At 38.1% G+C, this 11,900-nt stretch overlaps 1 protein-coding gene across 3 annotated transcripts in view; it reads right to left on the bottom strand.

Annotated features, from left to right (window-relative positions):
- Nucleotides 1-7,082: 7,082 nt before the first annotated feature.
- IFT88 (intraflagellar transport 88) overlaps nt 7,083-11,900 on the bottom strand; it is a 122,888-nt gene continuing 118,070 nt past the window's right edge. For all 3 annotated transcript variants that reach the window (XM_012809491.2, XM_023517246.1, XM_023517247.1), the window contains 2 exons: nt 7,639-7,749; nt 7,083-7,393 (listed from right to left, as the gene is read on the bottom strand). In XM_012809491.2, coding sequence (XP_012664945.1) covers nt 7,272-7,393; nt 7,639-7,749 — 233 coding nt within the window. In that variant the 3' untranslated portion in view covers nt 7,083-7,271. The remainder of the gene's footprint in view (nt 7,394-7,638; nt 7,750-11,900) is intronic.

Here is an 11,900-nt window from a genome sequence, read left to right as displayed (position 1 = left end):
GATTATCATTACAAGGGTTTCACAGAAATACTGAGTATGTATTTCAGCATCCATCAAATACGTAAGGTGCCACAGTGCCAGACTTCATTCTCTATACTAAGCAACAAAATATTCCATTGTCTGGTAACGTGGCAACTTTCTTTTCTCATTACCTTGAGAGTGGGAAAGAAAATATTTACTTGCGAACAATTTTCATTTTTTGAAAGATCATAAATTACTGAAAATGCTCACCTACTCAGTAGAACATAACATTCATCATGGACTGAAAAGTTCAGAAAAAAAGTCTTATAAACATGGGCAAATGTTTTACTTCCTTATAATGAATTCCCTTCAAATTCCAACCTATTTATGAAGCTGCAAAGTAAACATGTTAATAAGCCCAAATTTAAGACATACAAATGAGAAAAAGGCAACAAAGTACTCAAAACCTAACACATATTCCTTAGAAACTAGTGTATCTGCAAGTGTTCACTGTTGAAGATGTTTACATCACGAAGTCAGGCAAGCTGGATATTAAGTCATCCCTCTACCCTGTCATCTCCTGGTTTACTCAGCCACCCTAACACTAGCACAGCTGCAACACTGCTTAGCGTGGGCCGAGCTGTTGGGGGAAAATCTTTTAAAAAATTCTTAGGCACCATAACTCCAAAAGCCAATGTGTGGTTGGCTACCTCCGGGCTTCTCTTTTTGGGTTACTGATGTGCATTATCTACCCAAACCTCTTGCTCTCATTTAAAGGACTGTCCTCAGACTTGCCTGTCATTCCATTTGTTCATTGATGATTTTAGCACCCAAATCTTTGACTATTTCTTTTAATCACTTCTGGTAACTTTAACCTGCACATAGATGACTTAACATGCTGATTTTTGTTTTGTTTTGTTTTTTGAGACAGAGCCTCAAGCTGTCCCCCTGCGTAGAGTGCCTCGGCATCACAGCTCACAGCAACCTCCAACTCCTGGGCTCTAAGCGAGTCTCCTGCCTCAGCCTCCCAAGTAGCTGGGACCACAGGCGACCGCCACAACGCCCGGCTATTTTTTGGTTGCAGCCATCGTCGTTTGGCGGGGCCAGGCTGGATTCAAACCCACCACCTTAGGTGTATGTGGGTGGTGCCTTACCCACTTGAGCCACAGGCACCAAGCCAACATACTGATTTTTGAATGACTAAGTTAGTTCCAGTTGTCTTTTTCTGGCTCAGCTATGAAATCAAATGGTCATCTCCAAGGTATTATCACCAATCACTATACCACATTCAAACATCAGATTTCAAGTATCCTATTCCCCGACACAATCACCTATCCTTACCCACTGCAGTTCTCTGATCTCATCAAGATTTCTAACCCTGCCACTTTTTATTAATCATTCCACTGGAGTCCTTATTTCCTTTTATGGTCTAGTTTAGATTTCACACTTCAGCACCAAATATGCTAACCTACTTGGATAGTGACATATATCCCCACTTCTTTCCTGATACATTTGATGAGTTCTCTCTTGACCAGATCCTGCTCTACTCTCCTTTACAGCAAACCATTCTGAACTGTCTTTATTCTCTGGTTCAAAAACCTCACTTCCCATTTTCTTAACCTACTTTAATTGGGCAGTTATTTTCAATTCTTCATTGCAATGACTTTTTTGTTTTTTTTTTTTTTTTTTAGACAGAGCCTCAAGCTGTCACACTGGGTAGAGAGCTGTGACATCACAGCTCACAGCAACCTCCAACTCCTGGCCTCAAGTGATTCTCCTGCCTCCGCCCCCCAAGTAGGTGGGACTACAGGTGCCTGCCACGATGCCTGGCTATTTTTTAGTTGCAGCTGTCATTATTGTTTGGTGGGCCGGGCTGGATTTAAACCCACCAGCTCAGGTGTATGTGGCTGGTGCTTTAGCCGCTTGAGCCATAGGCACTGAGCTCATTGTAATGACTTTTAACAAAGTTGCAATGATAGAATTATTGCCAAAGTCAGTTAATCTCTATCTTACTAGACTTTTCTACATTTTTAGATCCAGTTGACTACTCCCTTATTACCTTTTTAATAAAATATTAATAACAATTCTATTTTATTTTCTTGCTTATTACTTTTGATTAATATTTGTATAGTATCTTTTTTCATCATTCCTTTTCTTTCTTTCTTTTTTTTTTTTTTTTGAGACAGAGCCTCAAGCTGTCCCCCTGGGTAGAGTGCCATGGCATTACAGCTCACAGCAACCTCCAACTCCTGGGCTCAAGCGAGTCTCCTGCCTCTGCCTCCCAAGTAGCTGGGACCACAGGCGCCCGCCACAACGCCTGGCTATTTTTTGGTTGCAGCCGTCATTGTTGTTTGGCGGGTCCGGGCTGGGGATTCGAACCCGCCACCTTAGGTGTACGTGGCTGGCGCCTTAGCCAGGTGAGCTATAGGTGCTGAGCCCATCATTCCTTTTCCAACCCATCTATGCCATTATACAATCGAGGGTCACTTAATGACAGAGTTATGTCCTGAGAAATGTCGTTTGGCAATTTTGTCATGAGAGCATCAAGTGCACTTACACAAACCTAGATGGTAGACCTACCACACCCCTAGGCTATATGCCTATTGCTCTTAGGCTACAAACCTGTACAGCACATAACTATACTGAATACTGTAAGCAATTGTAACACAATGGTAAGTATCTGTATTTAAACACATGTATACATAGAAAAGGTACAGTAAAAATATATGATCTTATGGGACCACTGCCATATAAGTAGTCTATTGTTCTCTGTAATGGTCTGGGACACATGACCATATTTATAATGTGTCTCTCATAGGTAACATACAGTTGAGTCTTGTTTTCTAATAGTCTGATAATCTTTGTCACTTAATTGGCATATTTATTCAATTTATATTTACTGTATTTACTAGCATACATAATTACTATAATTTGTATTTGTAAATTATGTAGTTACTAATATAATTGTGTTTGAGCTCTACCATCTTGATACTTGTTCCTTCTTTGTCCATCTGCTCTTTATTCCTTTTTTTCTCCAATACTTGCTTTCCTTTAGATCGGTGGTTCTCAACCTTCCTAATGCTGCAACCCTTTAATATAGTTCATGTTGTAGTGACCCCCAACCATAAAACTATTTTCATTGCTATTTCATAACTGTAATTTTGCTACTGTTATGAATTGTAATGTAAATATATGATATGCAGGATGTATTTAGGCTACTCCTGTGAAAGGGTTGTTAGACCCCCAAAGGGGCTGTGACCCACAGGTTGAGAACTGCTGCTTTAGACTGTAGTATTTTGTATCACTATATATCTTCCATTAGCTTAAAAACTTTTATTTTGAAGTAACTTAAACATACAGAAAAGTAGTAAGAATAGTATAAAATAACCTTCATTGAGACCCACTGGTTTCTTGTTTGTTTTGAGAAAGACAGTCTTACTTGGTCGCCCTGAGCTATGGCATCACAGCTCACACCAACCTCAAACTCTTTGGCTTAAGCAATCTTCTTGCCTTAGCCTCCTGAGTAGCTGGGATTACAGGCCATCACCAGGGCACCCAGCTAGTTTTTCTGTTTTTAGTAGAGACAGAGTCTTGCTGTTGTTCAGGCTGGTCTCTGAACTCCCGAGCTCAGGTGATCCACCAGCTTTAGCCTCCCAGAGTGCTGGGATTACAGGTGTGTTACTGGGCCTGCCCCAGATCCACTATTTGTTAACATTTTTCCACATTTGCTCTTTTTTTGAGACAGAGCCTCAAGCTGTCACCCTGGATACAGTGTTGTGGCATTACATCTCACAGCAACTTCCAACTCCTAGGCTTAAGTGATTTTTTTTGCCTCAGCCTCCCAAGTAGCTGGGACCATAGGGGCACCCACTACAATGCTAGTTATTTTTTGGTTGTAGTTGTCATTGTTGTTTTGCAGGCCCCGGCTGGATTCAAACCCGCTAGCTCTGGTGTATGTGGCTGGCATCTTAGCTGCTTGAGCTATAGCTGCCGAGCCGACACATTTTCTTTTTCTTTTTTTTTTTTTTTTTTGAGACAGAGCCTCAAGCTATCCCCCTGGGTAGAGTGCCATGGCATCACAGCTCACAACAACCTCTAACTCCTGGGTTCAAGCGAGTCTTCTGCCTTCGCCTCCCAAGTAGCTGGGACCACAGGTGCCCGCCACAACGCCTGGCCATTTTTGGTTGCAGCAGTCGTTGTTTGGTGGGCCCGGGCTGGATTCGAACCCACCACCTTAGGTGTATGTGGCTGGCACCTTAGTGGCTTGAGCCACAGGCACCAAGCCCACATTTGCTTTTTCATTGTACTTTCTTCTGAACCATTGAGCTGCAAAAACCAGGACCTTCTGTCCCGAACAGTGTATGTTTTCAGGAACAAAGACATTCACTCATTTAACCATAGTACAATTACCAAAATTAAGACATTTTACAGATACAATACTATTTGGTGTAGATGGTCCCCAACTTATGATAGTTCAATTTAATGATTTTTCAATTTTGTTATGCATTTATTAGGACATTACCCAATTGCAAGTCAAGCAGCAGCTGATATTACAATAGTTCAAATGATGCTTTTTCAACTTTAAAATCTGTTTATCAAGATCTGTTTATCAAAGTATTAAATGTATCTTCAACTTACAATATTTTTGACTTAATGATAGGCTTATTGTGATGTGACCCTATCATAAACCAAGGAGTATCTGTATACTGCTATTCACATTTAAGCAATTGTCTCTATGAAGTAGTTTTAAGCAAGTTTCCCCCAGTCCAGGATCTGATCAAGGATCATGCATTTTATTGACATGCTTTTTAGTCTCCTTTAATCTGGCATAATTTCTCAGATATTGTCTTTCACAGCTTTGACAGTTTTGAAAAATACAAGACAACAGGTATTTTGTAGAATATTCCTCAATTTGGGATACTTCCTCATGGTTAGATTCAGGTTAGTTTTGGGAGGGCAGGAGTATTAACTTAATCTTGTGTCCTCTCAGTGAAGGAAGCAAATGGTTTTTACCTGTCCCGTTATTGGCCATGTTAACTTTGGTCACTGGTTAAGGTACCACCAGTTTTCTTTAATATAAATTAACTATTTTTCCTTTATAATTAATAAGTAACTTGTGGGGGGAAACACTAAGGCTATTTAAAAATACCATTCTCATCAAACTTTCCTTCCCTTGCTTTAGTATCCATTAATAATGATCCTCGCTTGAATCAGTCACTACTGTGGTGGTTGCAAAATGATTTTCTAATTCTATCTTTATTAGTTGTACTCTTAATTTTTAAAATGTACATTCTTCCTCCCCCACATTGTCGGGGTCCAGACCCTTTAATTCACTATTGTGTAGCTTATAACCCTCTAACACATCCAGATTATTATTTTTTCAGCAAGGGTGTTGGCACTTGCCGTTGCTTCTTCCTAGAACATTGCTTTCTTTTCATTGTTCTAGCGTTACTACAAAGGCCACCTCTAAGAGACCCTCCTCACAATCACTACCTATTGCATTACTCCATTTTATAATTGTACTTAACAGTATCTAAAGTCATTTAAAAATATACTTATTGTATGTCTTCCCCCCAGAAATTAAGCTCATTGAGGGCTGCATATAGTTCTTTCTTGGTCACTGCTGTGTCCCCAGAATTTTGAATAATTCTCTGCATATACTTGATATTTAGTGTATTTGCTGCATGTGAGCTTCATTAGATCATAACCTACCTTGGAAGCAGGGACCGTGATCTAATTTTGATTTTCCTGCTCCTGCACCTAACTGCACGCACATTGTAAACATAATGTTAAATAAGAAGAAGGGTCCCGTTCTCTCTAGTGTACTGTTAAAAACGAACCACTTCTTATTGCCCCATCATTCCTTGGACAGTGTCTAGACCAGCCAAACACATGGGAAAGAAAAATGCAGGCAGTCTTGCTTTCTACACCATCCCTAAGTCACAAATGGGAAAAGCAATGTTAAGAGATGTCCTTGCTCTGTGCTATTAGTACATACCACTGGGCTGAAAGCAGAAAGGAATTACAGAAAGGAGTGATAGGGTTGTAGTTTGGTATTTTCTCTCATTATACTTTACAGTGCTTCCTAAATATATTTGTTTTAATAGTATTATAATCTTCATGAGGCAAAACTTACAAAGACTGATACTTTCTAAATTCCATGGAATTTAGCTTGATAAAGATTCATCATGGGCCAGGCATGGTGGCTCATGCCCATAATCCTAACACTCTAGGATGCTGATGGGGTGGACTGCTTCAGCTCAGGAGTTGGAGACTAGCCTGAGCAAGAGCATGACCTGGTCTTTACTAAAAATAGAAAAACCAGCTGGGTGTCATCGTGGGTGCCTATAGTCTTAGCTACTCGGAAGGCTGAGGTAAGAGGATTGCTTGAGCCAAAGAGTTTGAGATTGCTGTGAGCTATGATGCCATGGCACTCTACCCAGGATGACAGAGTGAAACTGTCTCCAAAAAAACCCAATCATCATGTATACATTTTAACACAGTATTTTTCAAGCTGCAAGCCATGAAATCAATGTAGTGATTTTACTACTAGTATTTTATTTTTAATGAAATTATAGAAAAATAAGCATGTACTACAATAGTAAGGTACGCTTCTGTGAATATTTTTTTTTTTTTAAAGACGGAACCTCAAGCTATCCCCCTGGGTAGAGTGCCAATGCATCACAGCTCACAGCAACCTCCAACTCCTGGGCTCAAGCGAGTCTCCTGCCTCAGCCTCCCAAGTAGCTGGGACTACAGGCACCCGCCACAAGGCACGGCCATTTTTTGGTTGCAGCCATCATTGTTGTTTGGCAGGCCCAGGCTGGGGATTCGAACCTGCCACCTTAGGTGTATGTAGCTGGTACCTTACCTGCTTGAGCCACAGGCGCCGAGCCTGAATATTTTTTAAATATAACACATATTTATATATATGCATGTAGATACTAGGTTGTGCTACAAAATTTATTTCTTCATGTAGGTCAATGTCTTCACAAAAGTAAGGAAGTCTCTAGCCTAACATATATACCAAAAAATAACAATATCTGTATAATGGACAAAATATAGGAAGATAATTCCAAATGTAAAGGAAACATAAGGAAGTCTCTAGCCTAAAGTATTCATTTCACATATTTTTATTCCATAAAAAAATTTCACACAACTTAAATCCAAATTCACAAAACAGAATACACTTACTTAAAGTTTTGACAGTGTATAAAATTAAAGTTTGAATATTTAATAAAAACTTTAACATGAGTATTATCTTTTAAGGCAATTTCTTTCCTTTAATAAAGAACATATTAAGGCATATATTATTCTGGAAGCAAATCATCTCCTAACTCTTCATCAGCAAAATCATCCTCGTCCATTCTTTTTTTGGCTGCAGTTTTTGGTCTTTCTATTTGAGGGCCAAGTGGATCCACATAGGAGGCATCTAGGTTTTAAAATAGATTGTTACATTGGAGTTACATAGAAAAACAAAACAAATGTGCAACCAAGTAGTCTCATCATCAAACTGAACAACTCAGAGTGAACAGAAATGGTCTCTCAAATCATTTAAAATTTTGTCTGTAAATATGAAATTCTTAATAATTCCCAATTACACATTTTTGCCATCTCACCAGTCTTCTTCAGACCTGCTATACCTGTAGGAACTGGGTGGGGAGTACCAGCACTTGCCTATTTCTTTGTTACTGCTACTTTCATAAGGTTCATTTGTCCCAGGTAAAGCTCTGAGTTTGGCACTTAGTCGTTCACCTTTACTACTGGCACTACAGTTCTGGCCACTATCTGAAAACACAAAAATAAAAATGCATTTGTTTAATACGTTGAGAAAATATAACACTACATTATGCATCTTAAAGAATACTTATTTGCCAAGAAATAGGCAGGTTGTTTCATTTGGAAGCCAACTTCTTAGGGATGTCATTCTTGATTTCTGATAGTTAAAAGAACTCTCTTATAGGAAATCTATAATATAGATATAACATCACATACAAAGAGTAGTCTTTATATGTATTCTTTCAAATGTATATTTATAGGTTTCAAGTTTATAGAAGAATTTGTGAAAAGTTATACCCTAACTAGTATAATCTAGCAAAGAACAAATAACATCTGAAGAAAGAACAAACAGGAAGTCATAAGGGCAGTATGAGCTCTATCATCACCCTCACGTCAAGGCTGATGAGAGGTCCTAAAACCACATCATATGAAAAATAGCAGAGGAGGCTAGGTAAGTTTAACCTGGGTGGCAGAGAACCTAGATCACACAATCACTTTCGTTAAACATTCGAAGAATGTTCATACAGAAGAGGATTAGATTTTCTTTAGATAGTAGGATAGATTTTGGCTAAATAAGGAAAAACCTAAAAAGAATTACAGCTGCTAAAATATGGAATGGCTATGTTGGGATAGAATGCAATCTGTATGTATCACTGAAGATGTTGAGATAGTTCTAAACACTTATGTTAGTAGGAAACCTTAATAGTACTTTTTTAACTCTAAATTTCTATTACATTTTTAAAAAGAACCATTCCTCTAATCCACAGTTTTTATTTCTTTCCCTTAAAATTCCTACAATGGCATTATATTTTTAATGTGTGAACTTTACTTTCAATGGAGAGTTGTCCACTGTATATACATTGATCATTTCCTTTTTGAGTATACTTCATATTTTAGTTTACTGGTAATGTCTCTGGGAATAAATCTGAATAAATCTAAAATTCCCACATTTTGGCAGTGCCTGTAGCTGAGTGAGTAGGGTGGGGTGAATTCGAATCCAGCCCAGAGCAGCTAAAATCAACAATGACAACTGCAACAAAAAAATAGTCGGGAGTTATGGTGGGCGCCTATAGTCACAGTGACTGGGGAGGCTGAGTAAAGAGAATCGCCTAAGCCTAAAAGCTGGAGGTTGCTGTGAGCTGTGATGCTACAGTACTCTACTGAGGGCAACAAAGTGAGACTCTGTCTCCTAAAAAAAAAAATACAGTAACTGAATTGAAAAATTCACTAGAATGATCTCTAAAGATTAGATTAGAACAAGCAGAAGAAAGAATCAGTGGACTCAAAGACAGGTCATTTGAAATTATTGAGTCAGAGGGACAAAAAGAAAAAAACAATGAAGAAAAGTGAAGAAAGCCCAGGGAATTATAAGACACCATCAAGTGGACCAATTTATGCCTTATGGGAATTCTGACAGCTTATTTTCTAGGATAAGTTTGCAAACTTAATTGTCAGACCTTGTATCATTGGGGGGGGAGATGTGAAAGAGTACATATTTATATATGACTGAAATTAAGTTCTCATAAGTTTAAAAAATAAATTGTTATAACTATAAAATGTCTTACGTAATCTCCATGGTAATTATGAAAAATATGAAAGATGCAGAAAAGAAAATGAGAAAAGAATTAAACCATGTCACTACAAAAAAAAATGAAACATAAAAGAAGACAACAAGAAGAATAAAATAACTATATGATACACAGAAAATAATTTAAGAAATGGCAATAGTCTCTAGGCCTTACTTCTTCTTCTTCTTTTTTTTTCTTTTGCAGTTTTTGGCCAGGGCCAGGTTTGAACCCACCACTGGTACATGGGGCTGGTGCCCTACTCCTTTGAGCCACAGGCACTGCCCACACACTATCTTTTGCAAGAAAAAAATAATGGTAGTAAAAAATTGACAGACTTTAAAAAAGAAAACAAAAAGTGAATGCTTGTAATGCCAGAGCGCCACCTTGGTAGAATATAATTTTAAAACATGAATTGCTTGGCAGAAGCCTATTCAGTAGATGTTTCTTTGTATTGTCTTTTGTGAATTTATTATTAAAATGCTGTAGTCATGTTGAATGAAAAAGACCCACATTATTGCTTATAAAGAAATAAAGCCAGCATTGGTCTTGTTTCTAATCTTGTTTCTCAGGTCCAACCAGAAAAAAAGAATTTCAGTGTCTTTAGGTAAGATTAAATAAATATATTTGCATATCTATATATATTTTTTTGGTAGGTAAAAGGTAATTACATGTATGTAATGCTTTATTAAATTTCTGAAATATTTGGTAACTAAAATTTTCTTTTTAGAAATTCAGCTAAATCCAGGTACATTTTAATGTTAATATGACTAAAAACTAATAGGAAAAAACTGAAATTCCTTTTTCACCAACATGTAGAGCTGCTATTTTACTACTAGGAGACTGTGAAGCGAAAGCTGGATACTGAAGGTTTTCTGTGCATTTTCATCAACTCTCTTTTAGAGAAAATTGTAAGTGTCTGCTGTCACTGGAGAAAAATAATTATAAATTCATCATCATCAGTAAGTCTTGAGTTCACTAACATTGTGACCTTCTGGAGGGAGAGTTATTGAGGATATTGAGGTGATATTCCACGTGTTTGGTCTCAAATTCAAGTGACATGCACAAACTGAGAATATAGGCTTTCAAAGCACATATTGCTCTAAATGCATAATACTATACAACTTGCTGCCAGAACCAGAGTGTTGAAGAAAGAATAAACGACCTCCTTTCCACAGCCATTAAATCAGTTTAGTGTTTTGTTCCAACAAGAGAGAATTTTATTTTTCATTACCACATACCTGCTTATTTAAAAACTATATCCCTTCAGCAGTAATGGTTTAGTACTAGTAGGTATTACAGCTTGACGTTTGTGTGTCTCTGGCTGATCTTTTATTCCAGGTCATATAGAGAAGTTAAGGCAATTGTAACAGCATTTTTTGAAAATATATTGTAAAATAACAAATGGTAACATAATTAAAATTGGATGGTGATTTAAAAAAAATGGCAATAGTAAGTCCTTCACTATCAGTAATTACTTTAAATGTAAATTGATTAAATTTCCCAATCTAAAGACAGGGTGGCTGAAAAGATTTTTTTAAAAAGATTCAACTATATGCTTTACTTTTTAAAAAATTTTTGCTCTTTTTAGAGACAAGTCTAGTCTGTCACCAAGGCTGGAGTCAGTGGCCCAATAACAGCTCACTATAATTTTGAATTCCTGGGCTCAAGTGATCTTCCTGATGTGTGCCAGCATGCCTAGCTAATTTTTAAATTTTTTGAGGAGAAGGGGGCCTCCCTATGTTGCTCAGGCTGGTTTCAAACTCCTCTCTTCAAGTGATCCTCCTGTCTCAGCCTCCCAACGAGGTGAGATTAGAGCCATGAGTTACCAAGCCTGGTCAAGACTTTATTTATCTATTTATTTTGAGACAGAGTCGCACTTTGTCACCCTTGGTATAATGCCATGGAGTCACAGCTCATAGCAACTCCAAACTTTTGGGCTCAGATTATCCTCTTGCTTCAGCTTCCTGAGTAGCTGTGATTATAGGTGTCCGCCAAAATGCCCAGCTATTTTTTAGAGATGGGGTCTTGCTCTCGGCTTAGGCTGATCTTGAACTTGTGAGCTCAAGTGATCTGCCTGCCTTGGCTTCCCAGAGTGCTATTAAGCCACTGCACCTAGCTAGACTTAACGTTAGATACAAGCCATACATGAGCCAAAAGTAAAAATCATGGAAACAGATACCATGCAAATGATAACCAAAAGAGAAAAGTTATTGTACTTGTCTGAGACAAAATAGACTACTCCCACTATTTCTATTTAAGAATAGCAAATATTCTTTCTATTCTTTTAAGAATAGCCAGAGCAATCAAGCAAGAAAAAAATAAAAGACAACCAAATAGAAAAAGTAAAATTATCATTGTTCACAAACATGATCTTATATGTAGAAATCCCTAGAGATTCCATTAAAAAGCTGTTAGAGGCTTGGCGCCTATAGCTCAACCGGCTAAGGTGCCAGCCACGTACACCTAAGGTGGAGGGTTCGAATCCCCAGCCTGGACCCGCCAAACAACAATGACGGCTGCAACCAAAAAACAGCCGGGCGTTGTGGTGGGCGCCTGTGGTCCCAGCTACTTGGGAGGCAGAGGCAGGAGACT

Source organism: Otolemur garnettii, unplaced genomic scaffold (assembly GCF_000181295.1).
Source record: "Otolemur garnettii isolate 467f Iridium unplaced genomic scaffold, OtoGar3 scaffold00106, whole genome shotgun sequence".
Taxonomy (NCBI): Eukaryota; Metazoa; Chordata; class Mammalia; order Primates; family Galagidae; genus Otolemur; species Otolemur garnettii.
Note: the sequence above shows the minus strand (reverse complement) of the source record. Positions and strands in the feature narration are given on the sequence as shown.